The sequence below is a fragment of the Nannobrachium achirus genome (assembly GCF_963921795.1).
Source record: "Nannobrachium achirus genome assembly, chromosome: 13".
Taxonomy (NCBI): Eukaryota; Metazoa; Chordata; class Actinopteri; order Myctophiformes; family Myctophidae; genus Nannobrachium; species Nannobrachium achirus.
In genome coordinates this window covers 44487342-44509116 of record NC_137833.1, presented here as the reverse complement: position 1 = coordinate 44509116, position 21775 = coordinate 44487342, and the positions used below count along the sequence as shown (strand labels likewise).

The 21775-nt window shown below is 42.8% G+C and overlaps 1 protein-coding gene across 1 annotated transcript; it reads right to left on the bottom strand.

Moving 5' to 3' along the window:
- Positions 1–18455: 18455 nt before the first annotated feature.
- Positions 18456–18858, bottom strand: LOC308297352 (mitochondrial import inner membrane translocase subunit TIM16-like; the record flags this gene model as incomplete). The annotated part of the gene is made up of 1 exon (XM_080740764.1): positions 18456–18858. Exon 1 carries the CDS (start codon positions 18831–18833, stop codon positions 18456–18458), a length of 378 nt encoding a protein of 125 aa, XP_080596890.1. The 5' UTR covers positions 18834–18858.
- Between the last annotated feature and the right edge of the window lie 2917 nt (positions 18859–21775).

Below are 21775 nucleotides of genomic sequence, written 5' to 3'. Positions count from 1 at the left end.
ACTGCTGCCAGGAGACCAAAGAGAGTCTTTTCATTCGTTCTTGTCCCTTATAGTTTTCCCCCCCTCCAGATCACCATCATGCTGGCAGTTACTGACAAAGAATCAAAAGAAAGTAATCGTATAGAGAGACTCTGAAGACTCTCAGGCACTTGGTGGTTTCGCTCATTATGTCAGCAGACAAAGAAGTATGGGCTATACTTTAATTAGGAAAGCATCATCCAGCCACTCCATGACATAAGAGAAGATGACATGCCCAAAACCTGTCATTGCGTAACAAAACATCAGTGTTTGGCACAATGAAGTGAGAGACAGCGTTCTTATGCACATTTTGGAGCTGCGTGCAACAACAGTTTAATAAAAACAGAAATGCGCAAACACAAGAAGCTCCTCTTGACCCTCTGATGTTATTGTAGACTTCTCTGCCCAAAACACTAACCAGAAGAGAGACAAGATTAAAGGATTTGAGTAATATATATCATAACTTGTACTGAATTTAATTTGATTGGAAAACTGCCTTTTCATGGATAAAACGTAGGAGCTGTCTATGGTGCTGAAACACTGTTACGTGGGGCTTGAGCCTGGCCATAGACCCGGGGCCTGGAAAGACTTTCACCACCCTTTCAAAAGGACGATTTTCAGTGGTTTACGCTTGATCCCACTCTTTCGCACCCATGAGTGATCCCAGGACTTCAAATACAACTGGAAATGACATCATTGCAATATTTTCCACTCCGCCCAAATTGCCTTGCTTTCCAGTAGGGTTTTCTTGTCCCGAAAAATACATCTCGGTATCTCCTTCTCAATCACAAAACATTGGGCCCCATTGTCTTATTGCGACTGTAGGTCACAGTTTAGTATGAGAACCGTCACATCTTGACCGTATCTGTCTGTCTGGGTAAGGTATGTTGATATTTTATTGTTGATTGACTGTCACGCTCTGACATCACGCTCTGACATCACTGTGATGTCAGGGGAACGACACTAACAGAATCCCTTTTATAACCATATATGGAGATCCCTGATGTCATCAATATTAAGCCCATACCTGTGAATGCCTATATATACATGTCAGTCTAACCTATAGACTGTCGACTATACATGTCAGTCTAACCAGTGTGGTTGGTTCTACAGACAGGGATCTCCATATATGGGCATAAAAGGGATTATGTTAGTGTGGTTCCCCTAACAGGACAGGAATGCCCATATATGGAGGCCACATACCGGTAGACCACATACAATCCCTTTTATGCCTATATATGGAAATCCCAGAACCAGCCACACTGGTTAGACTGAGAAATATAGTTAATAGGTTAGAAAAGGCGAGGTCGCTTTTCACCCTTAGGCGTCTTACTAGTATTCCACAAATGACTTTACTTAGTATGTGTTCATCATTTTCTTAGGTAGAGAGAATATTAGGATATTCTAGCAATGCAGGAAATACATATGTAACAAGTAACTGCAGGCAAATACTTAAGAGATCAGAGGGTTTTCCTGTAAAACATCCTAAGGAAATCCTCATGGTGATTTTACATTCTTAAACGACAAAAAGGGCAACAGAGCATTACAGTTCTGCATTGATTATTGATTGCTCACATAAGCATCTCTCTCAGGATTCTGGAGATCTGTACAAATATTATTAAATATTTTTCGAGCAGTGCTCCTGTAAGGAACCAACCGCTCCTACATCTGGCTTGTTCCGTTTATACGCCCATGGCCACATTGGCCAAGCTTCACAGGACGCTTAAAGAAATGAACTCATAAATAGCACCGCTCACTTCACATGTGTGATATACAGTACATACAAGTACTGTATACCTATACATACACCTGCATACATACTGTACTAGAGATGCTCCGATTGCGATTTTTGGGGCCGATACCGATCACCGATCAACTGGAATCAGTATCTGCCGATACCGATATTTCCGATCACAGCGTCAAATCCATAAATTCTTCTATTTATTGTGTTACTGTAGCTGCATTTATATATTTAATGATTATTCTTCCAAAACATTGACATTGTATATTAAGTATAAACATTAGGAGATTGCAAGCTGAGGTCCTTTAGTATCCAATTCAACATGTAGGAGTTGAAGCTGAGGTTACATTCAGTGCCACAGATAAATATTGTGAAAATAGCTGATCTAGCTTGTAGATCGGCAAAGCCGATACCGATCAAAGCCGATAGAGGCATTATCGGCCGATCGCGATCACATACAGTACACACATAGATGGTGGAGAATATAATTGAGGAATAGCAGCCATTTCTACAAAAGCCTCTGAATAAGAGTGTCTGCTAAATGCCTAAATGTAACCTTGTGGTTAAAGGGGCCGGCTGGACAATTATCTGTAAGGCATCATCAGTCTAGCTGCTACAGAGGCACAAGATGAAGACCTAAACCAACACCTAATCCATTTCTATCTGCTCTTGCCAAGCCATCAATATACCATATTACCCTCCACTGCTCTCCACTATACTCTTCCACTACACCATTTGCGACACCATTCTGCTATTGATTTAGGACCTGCCTCGAAGTAGCTTCCACACTTTTCCAGTCCGAGGGCGGGTGCGGGTGGGTGGGTAATGCTGATTTAACTCTGTCAGTGTTAAAATGGGTCCATTTTCACGTTTGAAATAAAGTGGATAAAGAGATACGAGATCACCATGAAATTCCCATTACACAGAATGAGCAGGAAGACAAAGCAATCTGATTTAGAGTAGATGACGGAGAAGGAAGGAGGGGAGAGAGGAGGAATGCGACGTTTGTCCAGATAGAAGGAGCTCTAATAAGAATCTAAAAGCCGCTCTCGTTAAAAAAACCAACCAGACAAAAAGTGCTTTCATCCTTACAGTAACTGCGCAAGTGAAAACAAAAAAAGGAACATTTAAGAACATTACTACATTTTAAACAACTGTAAAAGCTGTAAAGTGAGCTTAAATAAATAAAGTATCATAAAATAAGCTATAAAGTGTATTTTTTGCCTAAAATCATCAGGATTCATCCTGCAATCCACCAGTTACATTATGAGGGAGAGTATCATGTGGGAAAAGTTGACATTTTGGACTGTGTCAGGGGGTAAATCATATGGTTAGTGTCCGTCCTCTGAGGATCATGGATCCAATCTGATGTCTTTGATTATATTATTATTGAACTTGTACATACTGTATCTCTCTCTCTCTCTCTCTCTCTCTCTCTCTCTCTCTCTCTCTCTCTCTCTCTCTCTCTCTCTCTCTCTATATATATATATATATATATATATATATATATACCGGTATATATATATACCATACACACACGCACACGCACACACACACACACACACACACACACACACACACACACACACCACACACACACACACAGAGTATTTTTATATGAGGGCATTTTGCAATTGGGTGGCCACAGTCTGATAGGACACTTCGGGAGAAATTGATGTTTGTTTTCCAAAACAAACATGCAAAATGGATTCCCAGTGAAACAACGGGGACAAACAGCAACACTGTTCAGCTGCTTTGGCTTCAGTCAGTGGTCTTTGGCTGGAGAATATTGAACATGAAAGTAATATCAATGATGCATAATCTCATTGTGTTGGCAGGGCAGGCAGTTCTACCCTGACGGCTAATTCATTCTCCCTCGTACTACGGTGTTGCATGGCAAAAAATAGACAATACACAATACGCTTGACTTAGAGTAAAGGACGCGGAGATGTCCGTCCATGTGACTGCAACGCGGCGATCATCTCTAATTGTTGTTGCCAAAGCTCAAATCCTTGCAATCACGCCGCGGGCTCAGGCGACACTTATCCTCGTCTGTGCTAATGAGATCTGCCTCGTTGTAGAAATGGATGCTTTTTCCCTTCGGGCTTTGTCAGACCAGTGGACACGTACACGTGTATTATAGCGGCACAGCCGGAGCAGAAACCTCCTATCTCCGTGTTCTAACTTTTTCGTGTTATTTTCTCTTCATAAATAAAGCGAAGCGCTTTGAGCTTGATGGGAGGGACTGACGGACGGACGGACGGACGGACAGACAGACATATACCTTTAATGATCCCGAGGTGAATTCAGTCATAGCATGACATCATTGACATAAGAAACTCAACAAGCTTACAACGGGTCAATAACCATGCGTTATGTGCTAGACTAGTAGATCTGCTATATATTTCAAACCACGTTTGAAATCTTTTGAACATTTCCGACCAAGAGCGTGCCCAAAACAGGTACCAGACTGGCGGTTAAAAAACAACTCCAGACTAAATAACATATAAAGGCTAATTTTCCAACTTACTGTATATTGATCCCAAACGACATGGGGTCTATTTTGTAGGATTGCCCCTGTCGTCCAGTTTCCCCAGCAGACCCCAGCAGCCCTCATAGCAAAGAGTGGAGCCCATACACTTTTTGTTGCTGTCAAAAGTTTTTTTTTTTTTTTTTTTTTCCATGGATCTCTTATTGAATCAAAAGGAAAAACCACAGCATTTCCCCTAACGTTCATAAGTGAATGAACCACAAGCAAATGTTTTCGAGCCAGCTGGTAACAGTAATTTGGTCTAATAAATATCAATTCCAGGAACTAAACACTGAATTGCTGGAAGATTAAGAGAGTTCCAGGCACTTGAAGGGACAATCCACCGTAATCTAATTAACTTTATGTAGGGATGCACCAATTGGGAAACTGTGGGAAACAAATACCAACTGAGATGGAATAACATGTTGGCCGATAGCTGATGGCGATGTTTGTTTTTTCTTTTTGTTGTATACTTCCCGCTTTTATGCCAGGGAAACTAAATACATCTTCATTCTACAGATAAACCGATAATAAACATTGGCCTCTGGCATTGCTGAATACAAAAAAAAAACCTGATTCAATTAAGGAAAAAAGCCTAAATTGTCTCATATATCAAACAAATAAATCTACCAATAGAGGGTATGCACGTCCACTGGGACCCGCCCCCCTAATCTAGACTGAGTGGCAAAACATTGAGCAGCATGGAGCATTGGAGTTTGGAAGTGATAGTTGCAAATCACTCAACGGCCCTGCATACCACCTGTTTCTAATTTGCACATAATGCAGGAGGCAGCAGGATGTTGTGTTGTTGAAAACGAGTGCTTCCAAACTCTGACACTTGGAAAAATAAAAACCTGCACAGAATATCTTGACAGAAAGTAGCTCCTAACATGCCTATGGTGGATTTTTATGTAACAAAAACTTTGGCAGTCAACAAGGCAACATATCGGTGAATCCCTGCATGTATTTTTTTATTTTATTTAGTTACTATGTGTGTGATGATGATGTGTTTTGTGAAGTCTCTCCTTGACCCATCATGTCTCTGTTCCAGACAATGGATAATGAACTGACTCCTAGTTCTATATGATCAAAGAATCATAGAGGTTTTACAAGGATTTATAAAGGAAATTTCCTGAGTGTAAGTCCTCCAACTACAGTAAAGACATCTAATTGTATGTTATCTCAAACAAAGCTCTGATTTCATGCTTGTAGTTAGATAGTTATCTGCAGATCTGTTACTGTCCATCATCATTGGTTCATTGGAACAGCACGAGGAACATCTGTTTTTGGTTGGATTCTCAATTTAATGTGGTGGAGTGAAATTATTCTAGTAATTTACAAGTCTCTCTCTCTCTCTCTCTCTCTCTCTCTCTCTCTCTCTCTCTCTCTCTCTCTCACACACACACATACACACACACACACACACACACACACACACACACACACACACACACACACACACACACACACACACACACACACACACACACACACACACACACACACACACACACCGCCACCAATAACAACATTGTCTCTCCTTTCAGCAAAAATGGTCCTCTGCCAGGTGTTCTTTGGCCAGGCTAGATGAACTTCGAGGGGACAAGGCAGACTCACTGGCCAGCCATAAAGAAGAGCTGCCAGATGACATGCAGCCTGGGCTGACATGAGAGAGCCCAGTGTCCAGGAGGTGACCGACTTCCAAACCCCAGTGGTGCCTGGAAAGAGGACTTTAAATAGATGATGATGAATGACCACATGCACGCACGAACACACCCCACCACTGATGCAAACGCACACACATACACGCAGGCATGCACGCACATACACATATACCACCAAAATCGCAACCCACCACTGATGCCCATATGGAGATCGCAACCTCGCTTTTAGCAGCAAGGGGGAGAAGATGACAGCCAGCCCCATGGCCTCCCCTAAGTAACAAGAAATCTTGTGAGGACGATGATACACGAAAGAAGAAGACGCGCACATACACATGCATGCATTCATGCATGCACGCACGCACACGCAGCTCTCACACCGGAAAAGGAGCGTCGAGATTCTCACAGACCGGGCAATTGCTCACATCTCTGCCCCCTTTTTTGTTTAGACCAGAGTCAAAGGAAAGGGAACGATTCTTTGACGATGGCTAGCCAGATTGGCCTTCACCTAATGCAAGGAGATAGTCAGAGAATTCCTTTTCCAGATAGTGGTGACATCTGAATACAAGCTAACTATTTGGGTCCTGCTTACTCTTTTTAAAACAGGTAGTGTCTGCCTTGGATCTCTCCCAAGAGAATAGTTTTCCTCCCCAAGGTTGATCTGAGTTCATTATATCCTTCAGCGTTCTTTCCACACGCTCGATATTAAAACGGTTAAGGCTGAAAATCTTGTCCCAGATGATTAACTTGCTCTCCACCTTCAAGATTTTGAACAGCTAAACCCATGTGCTGCCTACACATAGTACAATACTCTGCTCTAATCATAGCTGCAATCACTTTTAAAGTGAAGGTTTTTCCATGTCCCGCAGGCGAATTCACTGAAGGAGATATTATGAAGTCACGTGAAGAAACTGCATGACGATATTTTGATGTCACGGCGCGGGCCATTCCTTCGAGGATATTGTGATGTCACTTGAAACATGACGATACTGTGCCTCTGGTGATTTGTGACTTGACATCCTACCCTCCCCTGCCCCTTCTTTATATATACTTACTGTTTGTATTGACTTACTGTATTTTTTTCTTTCATTATTTTTTCTTTTTTTTACTGACTATATCTACTGCATAGTACTGTGTTCTATGCGTCTGTCATTCAATGTTATATGAGATACTTTAATGGTTTCCTGTGGAAATAAGCTTATCTTAGTCTCTACCAGTGAACTGTACCGTCATGAAACTGTACCTTTTCCTATGCAAACTTCTAATAAAGTCTTCAATCAATCAATCAATGAAACATGACCTCCAAAAATGTCGTAAAAAGTTAAATTACTCATCATGTAATTGTAAGGCTATTGCAGGTAGGAAAGATACTATCTTTCCTACCTGCTATAGCATATAACGTGGTCAAGCCTCTGGAGAATCTTGTGGGGTTTGAGTGTTCCTGCACTTGCCATTCCGGCACAACGAATTGGGGGCCCTCTCGAATTATACTAGAACAGGCTACTCAACTTAAGATGGCTCAGGCGCCACTCAGCAAAATACCAAAAGTCCAAGGGCCGCAAGCTAACAATGACCGTCCTATTTTGGACGTTTAGACAATGATTTTTTAACACACTACATGACTAGTCTAAAAATTAAGGAAACAGAAAACGGACACATTTCCATCTAAAAGGCCGAACTTCATTGAACAAAAAGATAGTCATGGAAATGATCAATGATGAAATTACTTTTGGTTTCTTCTTTTGGAACAAACAAAATAGCAGCAAAAGTCTTGTATAAACCAAGACAAAAAAAAAATCCTATGGGGTTTGGAGAGAAACTGAAAAATTACATCAGAAATTATTTGTCCACACTGAAAGTAGACAATATTTTTTTATTGGCATGACCATCACGGGCCACATAGACATGCCACAGGGGCCGCATGCGGCCTGCGGGCCGCAGGTTGAATAGCGCTGTACTAGAAGATGCTTAAATTCTTCATATTTCCATTGACGCCGTAGTACGATCAAATAGGGAGTTCATTTACGGAAAAAAAGGAGATAAGAGGTTTCTGTCTGACAGCGAGGAATTGTAGTGAAATGAAGAGAATTGACTGCAGTGTGGGGTCTCCCAGGTAATGACATCCCATTATGCTGATGAATCAGTGTGACGGCCCCAATACTGTACCCCCAGCGGGGGTCTGTCACTTGTGTTTCCAGTGATGACAGGGCCCTGTGTCAGTGTGTGTGTGTGTGTGTGTGTGTGTGTGTGTGTGTGTGTGTGTGTGTGTGTGTGTGTGGGTGTGTGTGTGTGTGTGTGTGTGTGTGTGTGTGTGTGTGTGTGTGTGTGTGTGTGTGTAGACTGTTATATAGACTTGCATGTTTTATAATTGTGTTTCATAATATCACATTTTCATTCAAATGTATGATGCTCTATTTGCCCAAAATATATTTTGAGCAAATAAAAAAAAAATCTAAACTTTTCAATAAGGGTAATAATAATGATAACGAATTATTATTATTATTAATATTAATATTATTATTAATAGACTATCTACAAGCTCACAATGCATCACATCTATTATACAGTAAATGGGCTGTTCTCTGTATGGTACAACAATGTACAGTATAAATTCTTTCTTTCTTTCATTCTTTCTTTCTTTCTTTCTTTCTTTGTTTCCCAATCGAACGCAGCATAAGACTTTGTAATGATCATCTTCATCCGCGTCCTCTTCCTCCTCAGCCCAGGCGTCTATTGATTTCCCAGATCTCCCCTGAAATTAGAGTCGGACTCGGGGAGCGCCTCCGCTAGTTTATCGATCCCTGTGCCGCGGCGCGCAGGGCCGGCTGTGGGCGGACGGACGCTGATTTAGAGTTGATGCCATTTGGCAAACGCTCACAAATAGATGCACTCACAGTCACAATATGCACACACACACACACACACACACACACACACACACACACACACACACACACACACACACACACACACACACACACACACACACACACACACACAAACTCTCGCACACTTGATCCGTTTGATTAATGGGTTGGCATTGATCGGTCTATGAGCAGATTTGTTGATATCTCATTGAAGGAGGGCGGGCCAATTATTCTGCGAGGCCAGTGGTTCTCCTTCTTCCGAGCTTGAGATACACGGCTATTACCGTAAATGAAACGCTTCTCCGGATGACGTTGATGAAGAGCCTCGGCCAACCCAACAAACTTCTATTGCTGCAGTGCTTGCTTGTTAAATTGGACGCGTTCATCCATTTCTTTTAGTGTATCATTACTCATGCGTCCTGCTATTATGAGAGAAACTTTACAGGCCTACTATGGTGTCTGTGATGCTAAACGCTGAACATTATCAGATTTCCTCTTGTTTGTCTCTCCGGCTCGAGTCGCACCTGGGCGTTTTGATATCTCTGAGCCAGTCTTTTGCCATATTACCATTTATTGGCCACATTCCTCCTATTCACGTGGTCCAAACCTCATTTGTTCATGTGGGTTTTATCACCAGCTTGTTTCGGCCAGCTGGTGTAGCTATAGTTTACAACAAGTTGAACTTGTTTGTTCTGCCCTATTAATGTGGTTTATGGCCAGGCTTCTAAGGTATCGTTTGTTTTATGTCCTGAATGATATTTGTATTTATTTAGTTTAATAAGCCCTAGTTGCTCTCATGGTAGTTTAGAGGGCCCCAAGTACCCACTGGTATTTTAGGAAATAAGACCTGTTGTTTGGAGCAATGTGCCCAATTAATTAGTTTGTTTTGTTTGTTTTGTTTAAGTATGAGGACCGAGTCTGGGAATGGCTGCCAGTGCCCCTCTCCAGTCTCCAGTGACGTCTGCCATGTCCAGATCACCTTCATTCATTGTATAGTGTTCGTGGAATGTGCGGGCGTGCGTACGTGCGTGCGTGCGTGCGTGTGTGTGTGCGCGCGTGTGTGTATAGCTCCTATAGCACCTCTAGGGCAGTGTTTCTCAATCATTTCAGGGTGTGAACCCCAAAATAATCATAATATATTTGAACTGGGGAATCTCACTTTGAGATGAAACTGTTCTCCCACAATCCCTTTGGAAGGAAAGTGTGATGGCCAAAAGGTGCAAACTTCTCTTTTTTGCTTCATTAAGTTAGTTTAGATTGCTTTTCAGCACTATACAAACATAAATAACCACTACACAGTTTATGCGAGTTTGACAGAAATGGAAGGTTCCCCCCCGCCCGTCTGAAACTTTTTCTAATATGAAATTAGGTACCTTGATAACATCCCAGACGTTACTTTTCGGTTTGGTTTGACCAGAAATTTGCTCCCCCAAGCAGGGCAGGACTTCATCAACAACTTCACACCTCATTGTGGGTCAAAGTTTATCCCCTTGTGCGAATAGCTTAACCAGTAAGACTCCCTAATCGGGAGATAAGCGACCGTCAGGTCGCAGCGTGATTTTAGGGCAAAATGTGTAGGAGCAGTGTCCAAAAAATGTGTTTGAAAAAATATATGGGACAGATCCATGTTGATGACATGAGTGTAGACATACTGTGTACCGATTTGCGTAATTTTAGGGCAAAATCTGTAGGGGCAGTGTCCAGAAATGTGTTTGAAAAAGTCGGCCAGATGGTGGCGCTATATGGGACAGATCAATGTTGATGGCATGAGTGTAGACATACTGTGTACCGATTTGCGTGATTTTAGGGCAAAATCTGTAGGAGCAGTGTCCAAAAATGTGTTTAAAAAAATGGGCCTGATGGTGGCGCTATATGGGACAGATCCATGTTGATGACATGAGTGTAGACATACTGTGTACCGATTTGCGTGATTTTAGGGCAAAATCTGTAGGAGCAGTGTCCAAAAATGTGTTTGAAAAAATGGGCCTGATGGTGGCGCTATATGGGACAGATCCATGTTGATGACATGAGCGTAGACATACTGTGTACCGATTTGCGTGATTTTAGGGCAAAATCTGTAGGAGCAGTGTCCAAAAATGTGTTTGAAAAAATGGACCTGATGGTGGCGCTATATGGGACAGATTCATGTTGACGGCTCTCTTGGCGGCGCCGAGGCGGGTACCGGCCCCGGCTCTCCCGGTCGCTCCTAGCCCGAGTTACGGCATTTTATGTGCGCTGCAGTGGCGGGGGTCCTCCACTAGGGGTGCGACCACTTTTGCATCCATTCTGGAGCACCAGGAGTCGGTGGTCCCTGGGAATTCCCCGTGAACAGCCCCGTTGGGGTGGTCACTGGTCATTTTAGCACTTTTTGGCGGCGGCAACAGGGGGTCCCTGGAGCTCCGGGGGTCCCGGGAGGGGTGGAGGTTGTGGATTGGCAGGCAAGGAGTGTGTGTGCAAAGTTTGGCATGGATTGGGGCAACGGTGGCGGAGATATGAGTTGGGGAAAAGTGTGACATGACGGACAGACTGACAGACTGACAGACTGACGGAGAGACTGACGGACAGACTGACTGACTGACAGACAGCCTGTCGAGGTTTTGGTAGTGACTGCGACCTGACGGTCGCAATAAAGGTAAAAAAATTTAAACTGTGTTTTAAAATAACTCTCCAACCTGAACCCATAAACCTAACCTCTAAATATCTAATCCCAATAACCCTCGCTTCGCATTGGTTGTATTTTGTCTGAGCGATGTGTCTGTGTGCTGCTGCAGCCCATACTGCGTGGCTCTATGGCATTGATATGACGAGGGGAAGGGAATGGACAAAAACTAATTAAACAGCGTGATCGCTGCAGCGCTGTGAGCTATAGGTTCCTAAACCCATATGTTAAGTATGTGATGCATCACCGTCACCGCCGCGCGGCTCAAGACGAAGCACAGCACGTAAAGGCATAGTTTCAACACTTGAAGGTAATAAAAACGATCAAACTGACATCTAAGGCACCTCTCTCTCTCACACACACACACACACACACACACACACACACACACACACACACACACACACACACACACACACACGCAAGCGCGCGCACGCGCGCACACACACACACACACACACACACACACACACACACACACACACACACACACACACACACACACACACACACACACACACACACACACACACACACACACACACACACACACACAATCCTCAGTGATCATGTGTCCAAGTACTAGTCTGTGGTGTATGCTGAAGTGATTTTTAGACCTCTGTACACAATAGGTCTGTTTGTGGCGGTGATAGGTTCTCGTGATCACGCTGTTTCATTCATTCACTTTCCCTCGTCATACCAATGCCATAGAGTGATGATATATCGGATCTATGCTCTTCAATGAACTCAGGGATGCTGACAGAACCCTCGCTAAAAACCCCAGGGCAAAAATCCACTCGTCCGAGACAGTTTGCCCTCCTGGCCCCAAAGTTGTGGAACAAACTCCCTGTCGCACTTAGAACAACGGACTCACTCGCTAGCTTTCGCCGTGGACTGAAGACTCACCTTTTCAGACTCCACCTAAACCCTTAGCACTACTGAAACATTCAATGACCATACATGAAGCTAGTCAGCATTTGTTTTTTAGGTTTTTAGAACCTTTTCTTGACTGATTTTTTTGTTTCCTAGATAGATATCCATTTGCATTTGTTATATTGCTGTTGATCTATTGACATATTATCTTGTTTATTATTGTGATGTTTTATCTGCTTATTGTAAGTCGCTTTGGATTAAAAGCGTCTGCTAAATGCCTAAACTGTAAACTGTAAACTGCAATGAGATATGCGTCTGGGCACCTGGACAGTCAGACGCTGGCTGCATACATGTGGCATAGACACCAACCTATGGCCAAACTACATTTAATGCCTCCTACAATTCCAAGTGCTTCTCAGGTGGGGGTCACAAGTCCAGTTCAAATATGATTATTTTTGGGTGTCCCCAGTTCAAATCATGATTCATGATTTTTGGGGGGGGTCGCAGCCTGAAAAAGGTTGAGAACCAGGGACGAAAATAGCAGACCCCCCAAGCTCACAACTTGGAGGTCGGCTATTTTCGGTGCGTGATACCACACTGAACTAACTAATAATCAATTTCTTTCACCATAGTAAAAACTGCATTCATGGTCTGGAGAGGGAACCTTTTACAGACGGATAAAAGGGCAGGGGCTCAAGCCCCCTTTGATGTATGTTTGTGCACGTGCCTGTTGAGAACCACTGTATAAGTGAAGCACAGGGAGAACGTGTTACATACAGCAGATAAAATGGATGAATTAGAATGCAGAAATTTAAGCAAGGCCTGCTCCACCTCAGTGTGGCCTCATCAGTCAGGGAGGTCCATACCAACCAGCAAAGCACGTTTAATGACAATTAACAGTCAATTAACAGATAATAGATCAATTAAGCAGCCATGGTCATTTGTAAGGCATTCTAATGGTGATAAATAAGGTGGCGGTGTCTCTGTTATTGGCTTGTTTATCCATACCAGCATTACAGGGGAGGTTAACGTGTCCTCAGCAGACCAAGGCCATCCTGCAGGAAAACAGCACAAGCAGCAGATCTAAACGCTTGACACGTGGCGAGCTTGCAGATCTTCTACTTTTAATAATTCCGCACGACCCCTTTGTATGATCAAGTAGGGTGCTAATTTACGAAAAGAAATAAAAATAGAGATTGGTTTCTGCCTGGACAGCAACAATATAACTGTTTTGGCATGTGTGACTACTCATTACTGGGCAAAGTAGAGGGTATGTGCATGACATCATCGTACCCAGAGGTCCCCAGTTCAAATATGATTATTTTGGGGGGTTACAGCCTGAAAGGATTGAGAACTACTGCCCCGGAGGTGCCAGGAGCTACACGCCCGCCCGCCCGCCCGCCCACACATACCGGTATGCAAACACACTCTCTAAAATTAATGAAGGTGATCTAGACATGGCACACGCCACTGGAGAGGGGCACTGGCAGCCGTTCCCAGACTCAGTCCTCAGTACTGGTCATAAACAAAACAATACAAACAAATTAATTGGGCACATTGCTCCAAACAACAGGGCTTATTTCCTAAAATACCAGTGGGTACTTGGGGCCCTCTAAACTGCTACCATGAGAGCAACAAGGGCTTATTAAACTAAATAAATACAAATATCATTAAGGACATAAAACAAACGATACCTTAGATGCCTGGCCATAAACCAAATGAATAGGGCAGAACAAACAAGTTCAACTTGTTGTAAACTATAGCTACACCGGCTGGCCGAAACAAGCTGGTGATAAAACCCACATGAACGAATGAGGTTTGGACCACGTGAATAGGAGGACTGGAGGAATGTGGCCAATAAATGGACCAAGGTAATATGGCAAAGCAATATACACAAGAAAAAAAAGAGGACAAAAGTAAACATTGGACAGTATACTGTATCTGTGTATATAGAGTGGATGGTCCATCACAGGTGCACTGCGAATGTGTGAGTGTGCTGACCTACTGTATGTTTACTCCAGCTCATCAGATGTATGTCCAGCATGTTGTACACGCACACAAGCAGCCATGCACACTCAGACACGCTCGCACGATGCACGCACACACAGTCACACACACAGGCCTTTTGATGTGCGGTGACATGAGGTACAGTGGCATCTGTCCCATATGGTTGGATGTCAGTCGGACAGCAGTGTGACATGTGTGTCCTACATGGCCCACTGCCAGCGACACCTCAGTCCCTTTGATGTGGCGTAATCGCACACGCTCTGATCATTCCATGTCTGACAGTAGTAAACACACACCATAGCTTGCCATAATTTCTTTTATTTTTTTATTTTTTACCAAATAAAATGCATCACACATGAATGGGACAAATGTCACCCCTGTTACAGGTTTGTAACAGGGGGGACATTTTATTCTAAATATGGCAATTACTTCTCATATAATGAAGAATATGGTATCACACTGGGAACACAGAGTAAGATTTTTTATATGTGTATCAACCATATTTTCAGAATTGTGAAAATGTACTTATTTCCTCTATATAGTTAAGCGTAACAGGTTGGACATGCTTTACCACTACAGCAATGCAACATAAAACACTGATAAAATAAAGCAATAAGCCACAAGAGGCGAGTGGTTACCGGGGGAGTATACACCGGCTGAGAGGCGTTGGGAAACACGAGGCGCAGCCAAGTGTTTCCGACCCTCTCAGCGGGTGTATACTACCCCGGTAACCACAAGCCTCGCGTGGCTTATTGCTTTTCTAAAACGGTCACAAATATTGCAACATGAAAATCATAGCATTGCATATTTAAAGAAAAAAGTACACTTCTCCGCCACCAGGAAGAGACATTTCCTTGCGTTTAACATCCAGGAATGGAACTTACAGAAGCCAGTGTGTGTTTACAAAGTCACGTCATTCTTTTTGCCAAAAAAATAGGGAAACAACACTTGTGTTAGATCAGTCTCATGTTAAGAAGTTAAGAACCATATTCGATCCATACACATGTTTATTTTCATCCAGATTTAGCTGCTATGTGGGTGAACAAAACGCTAGCATAGCAACCTAAGCTAAACAGCCGAGTGGTGCCTGGAGAATAGAGGGCGCTTGTTGCCTTTACAAGCCCCGCCCGGAGCCATTCAGTCACTGTCCTATGCATGTGGGCGGTGCTTTAAGCACCCGCACGGCAGGATTTGAGAGGAAATCAAACGCTTGCATCTCTAGTTCAGCCTCACGGCACAGTGGAAAGAAATAACGCACCTGGCTTTGATATAAACAAGGTGTGGGTTACAGTCTCAGGTATACCATGGCAACCAGCCAATCAAAATCAAGGAATGGAACTAGCCGTTTTAGAAAGGCAAATTAACCCATGATACTTCTTATGGTATATGGTTTCCTATCAAAAAAATCAAACCTCGGTGTAAAGTAGGGTTCAGACCAGGACAGACTGGTTGAGGGTTGTTGGCATCACCATGACCACTCCGGTTAGAGAGTACAAGAGGAGGAGATGATTTCCATTTTGTTGATTTATTAAGTTATGGTTTATTCTATAAATAAAGAGAAATAGTACATAATCAAATACAATACATAATCAAATACAATTCAATATACAATGCACCAAGGTTAAAATATCTCCAAGGTTAAATATGGCATTTCCCTGAATTCTAGGTACTCAAGACAGTATGCACTAGGCTTCAAGCCATAATGAATATCAAGGCAAACAAGCAATAGGATAGGCAACATGGGCTCACTCACTTCATTCACGCATAACATGGTTCTGGTCTGACTGAGACTCCCAGTCTCTGCTGAGGTGTTTCTGCTGCCGCTGACAAGCAGGAGTGAGGGCACAGGCCATATATATACCCACCTGGCCACTAATTAGTGAGTGAGTGCAGGTGTGGTGAAGTGGGAGCAGGTGAGGTGGGTGGAGCTGTCCATGATGGGCCAGGGGGTGGGACTGTCCAGTGTGAACTTTTGTACAGTTCGAAGTGAAGCGGTGAACTTTTATTCTATGTGTTCTAGAGCTCTATACATTCTTCCAATTCTGAATGAATGAATGATTTTATCTGGAGGGCCGAATTGTCATGTGAAGCTTGACCAATCCTCAAAGTATGGTACGGGACAGATAAAACCTGTTCATTCTGGACTGGAATGACCATATATGGACATGAACGGGACACACACGGGACACACACGGGACACACATGCTGGGACAGATAAAACCTGTTCATTCTGGACTGGAATGACCATAGGCCTATATGGACATGAACGGGACACACAAAGCCACTCCTTGGAAGCGGCTTTCACCGCTTCAAATATATGCTACTTTCTGAAGTCATATGGCTAGAGGAATTAGTCAGAGGACATGTACAGGTGGATTTGCATCAACGTAACAGGGGACACAGTCAACTGAGGGACACATTGATTTCAATATTTGAAACAAAAAATACATTCATCACAATTAATAACAATTATTTGTAACTGAAGCCAAGTATTGGCCATTGGGGACATGGCGTTTTAGCTTATTTTTACTCTAATAAAAGTGATTCTTCTATATTTGATTCACCCTGAGTACATATATTTTTGTGCTTTTTGGAATTAGTATTTTTGCTTATTTTCCACAACAAGTTGGCACCTCGACAGAGTGCAGTTCTAGTTTGTCTGAAGATAGTTTTGTGTTTATTTTTCATTTACTTAGAAAATAATCATATTGTGAACCTATTATTGTGATTCGGGTTGTATCGTGAGTTGTGTGAATCTTTACATGCCAGGTTTTCTGATTAATAGATGTGTGTTCCATGTGCATTGTCAGACGTTGAGGTCAGAAAAAACAAGTGCTCCTCTTCCCAACACTCCGCTGAACGTGAAGTGGTGTTGTTGTGAATGGGTATGGTGCAGCAGCTTAATATGTTGGAGAGGAAACTCTACATTTTAGTTCTGCATCTAAAAAAGAAAAATCGGTTCATTCCGTAGAGGCCGTTTGGTTCGGTGAACCGGTTTGGTACTTTACACGCCCACTAGGACGATATTTTTCCTCCAGGGTGGATACGCAGCTGATGTGACTAGAGTGTTGAGCTGACTGAAACTCTTTCCACATTGTTTACAGTGGAAAGGTTTTTCTCCGTGTGGACACGCTGGTGACTTTTCAGGTGACTTAATTGACTAAAACTCTTATCGCACTGTTTACAGTGGAAAGGTTTTTCTCCATTGTGGATTAGCTGGTGTGTCTTGAAGCGACCCGACAAAGTAAAACTCTTGCCACATTGTTTACAGGCAAAAGGTTTTTCTCCAGTGTGGATACGCTGGTGTATCCGTAGGCAACCAAACTGATTGAAACTCTTGTCACACTGTTTACAGTAGAAAGGTTTTTCTCCTGTATGGATACGCTGGTGTGACTGTAGGTAACCTAACTGATTGAAACTCTTTCCACATTGTGTACCGTGGAAAGGTTTCTCTCCTGTGTGGATACGTTTGTGTCTCTTCAGGTGACTTGATTGAACAAAGCTCCTTCCACATTGTTTACAGTGGAAAGGTTTGTCTCCCGTGTGGACACGCTGGTGACCTTTCAAGTGACTTAATTGACTAAAACTCTTATCGCATTTGTTACGCCCCAGGCTAGGGGTCCCTAGGTGTAACATAATAAAATGGACTTCCTCCTTCCCAGTCCCCAAACAGCCAGGCCACACAGGTTTGAAATCCCCAAACTTAAGGATTTATTATAGATAATAAAAGTCAAGTTACAAGTTACCTCAGGGTGGGATCATAAAATCCTAGATACAAAAACCTCTTCTTAATCTAATTACAAGGGGGTCACCCACCCCTACACAGAGACTCTAACAAAACACAATTCTAAAATCATGATAACAGGCTGGTGTTTGGAAGCTGGTGAGGAGAAAGACATCATAGTGCTGGTGGCATCTTTATAGATCACCACCTGGTTCAGGAGCCAATCACCATGCAGCATCCACCTGGTAGTCAACCACTCACATTCAGACACCACTCAGTCATTTTTTATTTTAATTTTTTTTTAAAGATAGGGGTTTTATTAAGGTCATAATTTACAGAGGATGGGGAGGGGAAGGGTTGGCCGAGCATTGTTCTTCATGTTTCCGTATTTCGCTCTTTCTGTTGACTGTCCTGTTTCTGAATGCTGAGCTCCTCGTCTAGACGCTCCTTAGCCCACACCACCTTTGACTGCAGATAGAATGAGCCGCCCACTGTCTTGTCGTTGACATTGAACAGGTGTTCATAGCTCTTCTGGATCTCCTCCGGGGTGAGGGCTGTGATGTTGAGGATCTGCTGGGCTTCTTGGAGGCTCATCCCAGAGATGCTGGACACGGCGGCGGACTGCTGCCCCGAGCGGCCCCTGGCCTGCGCTGCCGCTTGACTGGCTGCAATCTCCTGTCTTAAGGCTTTAGCGAACGCCCGGCCCACCACCTGTGCCCCCATCACCACTATCTGTACCAGGTACTTCGCCATTTATGATGTGCAGCAGCGATTATGATCAGAATGCGGCGTTTTTCACATGTATGCAAGATGAGCATGAAGGTTGTCTAAGGGTCAAAGTTCAAGAAGTACCGCACAAAGACGAAAGGTTTTTCTCCAGTGTGGATTCGCTGGTGTTTCTTCAGATCACCTAAGTGGCTGAAATACTTGTCACACTGTTTACAGATGTGAGGTTTCTTTCCTGTATCAGTCAGATGATGTCTCTTTACTTCTGATTGCGTTAAAGTCTTGGTTGGACTGTTGACCACTGTCAACAGTCAATTCTTCTGAGTTTCCTTGCTGCTGGCTCGTTGTCTGGAACAGTGGGTCCATCGTCAAAGCTACTGCATGGGTTTTAATGGTCCAAGAATGTAACTAAAGATGTGTGACCATACGATCCAAGATTGGTTACAGGGCAATTAACAGCTGAATATCAAGTGTGTGGATGTCTGCTAGAATAGTTCGTCTTGTAGGCGATAAATAGGCTCCCTCAATGTCTTTCTCCATGTGCGTCATTCACCTCGTGAAGTCTGGTATTAAGCCGAGCTGATTCAAAGCGCACATCATCATTATGTTGTCACTATGATGTCAGCCATGCCCAAATAAGTAGTTACATGTCATTTACTGAGATAATTCAGCCAAATCAAACGTCAATTGTCTTCCAGTATGAAATTAAGTTTTAACAAGACATGACAAAAGTCATTATATATCAGGTAGCAATTGCAAATTAAAAAGTTTGTTTTCTTTTTAATATCAGCGCATATCTGTAGTAAAATGTAGTCACCCCCTCCCCCACCTACAAACTTATCAGCGCATCTATCCTGACACGTCATCTTATCTTATCTTTTAAAAGAAATAGAGGCTCAGGTTTGCGCCCGCTCCTCCCGTTTTTCAGTTAGATATTATGATGTCACGTGAAACTTGACCAATCATGGAAATTGGTCCTGGTTGACCAAAATGCCATGTGAAGCTCACCAATCCAACACACATCAAGATTTTTGGACCTATGCCCATATATGCCTGTTATGATTTGCTATGGGCATAGACAGCCCCTCTCGTGGCCCTTTTATATGCCTGGATATTATGACATCACCCTTTGCCCCTCTCTGATTGGCTATGGGCCCATGGCATAGACAAAGATAGCCACACAGACATAGTCAAATCTATATATGGCCCGGTAAGGCCTAATTGTGCGCCAACAGAGCGTGCCTTGTTATTTATATCAGGTCACGCTTGATCCCTCATTGGCTGTTGATGGTGATGTTGACATCATCACCCCGTTGATGACATCACTCTGTGTTATTTCAAGGGTTTTCCCATTGGATGACGTATAAGCGGACTCACAGACTCACAGACTCACAGACGGACGTAGATTTGCCTAATTTATAGTTAGATAATATGCTGTATTATGTCATGGGTACACAAATGGCACTAGGAATGCCCCATATACTGTAGCACTACTCACTTTACAGTAGGTGTGATTTTTAAATCAAGGGTTACATATTCCGACTTAATGTTTGACGTTAGGAACCGTGCGTCCGTGTGAGGAAACTTCAAATCCATTATTATACTTTTTCTTCGTAAAAAAAGAAAATCAAGGGGTACATCTTCTGACGTAATTTTTTACGCTGAATCCAATGGCATCGATCCCGAAGCCCCAAAACGTTTCCTTCACTACTTAGCTTTCCAGGGGGTTTGGCGGGAATGGTTAGGAACCGTGTGTCCGTGTGTGAGGAAACTTATATGGGCACGTTCAGGGCCAACCCCCCTCTAAAGTGAAGGAAGCGTTTTGGAGCTTCTGTATCAAATCCATTCATTTGACATATCGGGTGAAAGAATGAATGGATTTCATAGGAAATTGGGTGACGACCCAATTTCCTATCAAATCTACATTTTTTTTAAAACAAGGGGTACATATTCCAACTTTTTTTCTTACGCTGAATCCAATGGCGTCGATCCAGTACATTATACATTGAAGTATAAAGGCTATGGTCAAATGATTTGTACACTCAGACACTCAACAGCAGTGGAAATATTTAATTGTTACAACTTCACATTCGCACATAGGCCTTATGTGCTAAGAATAAGATCCCGCTAAGTTAGAACAATTTATCCACCCTTTAATGGATAATTATCCTGATTTGGAAGCTGTTCAAAACTCTACACACTTAACTTTGAAATTAATGAATAATGATGGGTTTGTATTGTATGACACTTGTTTAGTTGACGACGAAAACGGCAAATTATGTCTCCAATGATTCAGAGACAGATGGCGACTTTAGTCCAATTACAAACTGTCATCAATTTCAGTTCCAGTGCCAAAATAATGTGGCTGTCTATTTCAGCGAGGTTTTAAGGGTCCATCCATTGCAACTACAGTATATATTTGTATGCTCTGTATGCTCTCTTACACTGAGTAAATCTTTGATTGTTGCTGAAGGGCTGTGGGCTAAAGAAAGAATTTGTAAGCAAGACAGCATGCTTCGGATATTCAATAAAACTCGAAACATTGTGTGTTTTACCAAGATGATGCCGGTTATAGTTCCAGCCAGCTTCCTGTAGTGTAGCCTATACGTGGAACCCTCATGCAAAATTGCTGTTGAGTCACCACTGAGTTAAGGACCAAAACATAAAAAAGACAGTTTTGATGGTGAAATATATCGTCGTTGTCGGATGGAAACCTTGTATGTCCATAACCGTTCTTTTTATATTTATCATTTAAAAAATGATTTTGACTAGTGAAAATAGCCGATCTACAAGCACACAACGCCTTGAAACTTGGAGATACAACGACGATATGAATCACACGTTTCCCTGTGATATGAGGCAACAGAGTATGAATACAGCATACATCAGCATCAGTTACATTTCATTGGTTGTTGGTCTAACAAATAGGGTCCGTAGAAAATAGTCACATGAAATGTTTGTGGATGGGA